Below are 2,500 nucleotides of genomic sequence, written 5' to 3'. Positions count from 1 at the left end.
AGTCGCTGATGTCGGACTCTGGGATCGGCAGTGAGTTGGGGTCCAGGGGCCTCGCGTCCCAGCACCAGGTCCAGCACCAGACCCGGGGCCGGAGTGGGCTCAGCAGCCAGGGCGGGGGCTCGTCGGGGGGCTTCAGCCAGACCGACGGGGGCAGCAGCCTGCCGGCGGCATCCAGGCCTCTCTCACCTCCATCAGCTCACTGCCCTTCGAGGGCGAAGAGGAGGAAGAGGAGGGGGGGTTGGGGGAGGTGGAGAAAGGGGAGGGGGAACTGGGGCATCTCCTGACCAAATCTGCCTCCGCCCCACACATCAGCAGCTCCGAGCGAGAGGGAGAGGAAGAGGGAGAGCGCGAGGGGCATCGAGAGGCAGAGAGTGAGGGCAAGGAGGAGACTGAGGGCTCCTCATTGAGGTGCTCACCACCTCGAGAGGCCTTGGATCTAGACCGGGCACCGGGGGGCTTGTCGCTAGCCGGGCGTCCGGCTTTGCCAGTCACAGGTCATCAAGACGGACAACAGTGCCACGAGCAGCCCCCGGGAGGAGGTCTCGCGGCCCACCACCCGCCCTCAGTTTCGGCGAACAGCCTGGTGACTGGGCGGGGGTTGCAGGCAGCCGTTGGTGAGCTACCGCCAGCCTCCGAGGGACATCAGGCCTCGGAGGGAGGTGGGCCAGACGGGCACAGGTTTTGCCAGGAGGAGGCAGGAGCGGGGAGGCGGTGGGACGAGCAGGGCAAGGCAGGGGTGACCCGGGCCGTGGGCGAGGGCAAAGCCCCGGGGACTGGAGCCACCGCCACGACCGGTGAGAAGAGGAATGTGGTGGAGGTGGTGAACCTGTCGGTGTCCTGTGCCGCCACCTGCCTGCCCTTCTCCTCCATGCTCCGGGACTCGCCCCGCAACGCCAACAACGCCGCCTCCTCCTCCTTCGCCGCCCGGCACCTCTCCTCGCCCGTCACCAGGCAACCCGTGGGCTCCTTCGGCATCGCCAACGCCGACTGCCAGGCTGGCGACGAGGACACCAACGAGAGGATGGTCAGGTAAGCAGCCTGGCTCCATACCCCCATCACGCCAGCCCTCGCCAGGCTCCCCTGGCTCCCAATCATACACTAAACCCCGTTCCCCCCATCACACTGGCCCTGGCCATATTTTATCCTGATCCACGGCTCTGTGCCGGCCCGAGGTTCCACTGATCTCTTCCCCCCCTCCCCACCCCTCAGTTTTTTCCAGGCTAAAGAGGAGCTGATGGCGGAGCTGCGTTTGGGGGGGTCTCTGTACAGTGACCTGCCCGTCCTGGCCTCCCACACCCCCTACTTTACCCCGGAGGAGGAGGAGGACACCGGCGAACCCATCCATCTGGTGGTGTGCGTGCACGGGCTGGACGGTAGGTAGTCACTGTCTAACCCAGAGAGTCATTGGAACATAGAAACAGGAGGAGGCCATTCAGCCCCTCTAGCCTGTTCCGCCATCCTATAAGATCATGGCTGATCTGTACCTCAAGTCCTACCCGCCCGAGCTCCATTCCCTGACCCAACAGATATAGATCCACCCTTTGGGTTACCTGAAACCTGTTGATCTGGTTAGACTCCAGCCGTTACCCCAAAGCACACTCTGGGGTCACCCCCCACACCCCCCCCCCCCCAAGCCTTGGCTCTCGCCAACCTGCGCCTAATACTCTCCGGAACTAGGTAAGCAGTGGGGGCGTCCCTCCAGGGAGAGAGAGAGAGAGAGAGAGAGAGAGAGCGCATTCCATTCCAACCATCTATCTCTGGGATTTCCATGTGTCGGTGGGAGACGGGGAATTCTCAGCCGAGGTTTGGAGACTCTTAAAGCGACGGCGATGGGGTTTCCGCGAGTGTCAGACCCCCACAACCAAAAAAAAGGATTATCCGGTGATCGCCCCCTCCCACCCCCCCCACCCCACCCCGGACCCTTAAAGACAGATCCTCGTCTCTTCCAGGGAACAACGCTGACCTGAGGCTCGTCAAGACCTTCATCGAGCTGGGCCTCCCCAGCGCGAAGCTGGACTTCTTAATGTCAGAGCGGAATCAGGTGGGGAGCCCTGCGCTTGTGACGCCCTTCGTCGCGACGTCCCAAGCGAATTGGACCGCGCGTTTTTGTGGGCGAAACGCGGCAGACAATTGCGCGCAGCAGCGTCCCTTCAACCCCCACCCCCCCCACCCGCCCACCGCTCACCGCACACGCACACACACACGCGCACGCGCGCGGTTCGTGGATTGAGTGACCGATTTATTCCTGTTATTTTTTTTCGGAGGGTCATTAGCCCTCGGAGAGCGATCCGAACGGGTTCCTAGCGACTGCGTGGAGTAAGGAAACATTGCCTTAAGGTTTCGCCCGGGAATCGAACCCCGGTCCTCTCGCTTGCCATCGGTATCCCCAGTGTCCCCGGGCACCGCTGCTGACAGCGCGGCCCAGCCCGGCCCCATCGGCAGGACTCGGGAGACCAGTCTCGCGATGCAGTCGCGTGTAAATCTGAGCTGCTGTTCTTTC

General features: G+C 63.4%; 1 protein-coding gene across 1 annotated transcript in view; it reads left to right on the top strand.

Moving 5' to 3' along the window:
* Window positions 1-2,500, top strand: part of LOC103172269 (protein FAM135B-like) — a 20,853-nt gene that overhangs the window by 14,345 nt on the left and 4,008 nt on the right. The window contains 4 exon segments of the mRNA XM_042332555.1: window positions 1-168; window positions 171-1,029; window positions 1,210-1,373; window positions 1,950-2,041. The exon segment at window positions 1-168 is cut by the window's left edge and continues 627 nt beyond it. Coding sequence (XP_042188489.1) covers window positions 1-168; window positions 171-1,029; window positions 1,210-1,373; window positions 1,950-2,041 — 1,283 coding nt within the window.

This window comes from Callorhinchus milii, unplaced genomic scaffold, assembly GCF_018977255.1.
Source record: "Callorhinchus milii isolate IMCB2004 unplaced genomic scaffold, IMCB_Cmil_1.0 Scaffold2, whole genome shotgun sequence".
Lineage (NCBI taxonomy): Eukaryota > Metazoa > Chordata > Chondrichthyes > Chimaeriformes > Callorhinchidae > Callorhinchus > Callorhinchus milii.
This window is presented reverse-complemented; position numbering and strand designations above follow the sequence as displayed.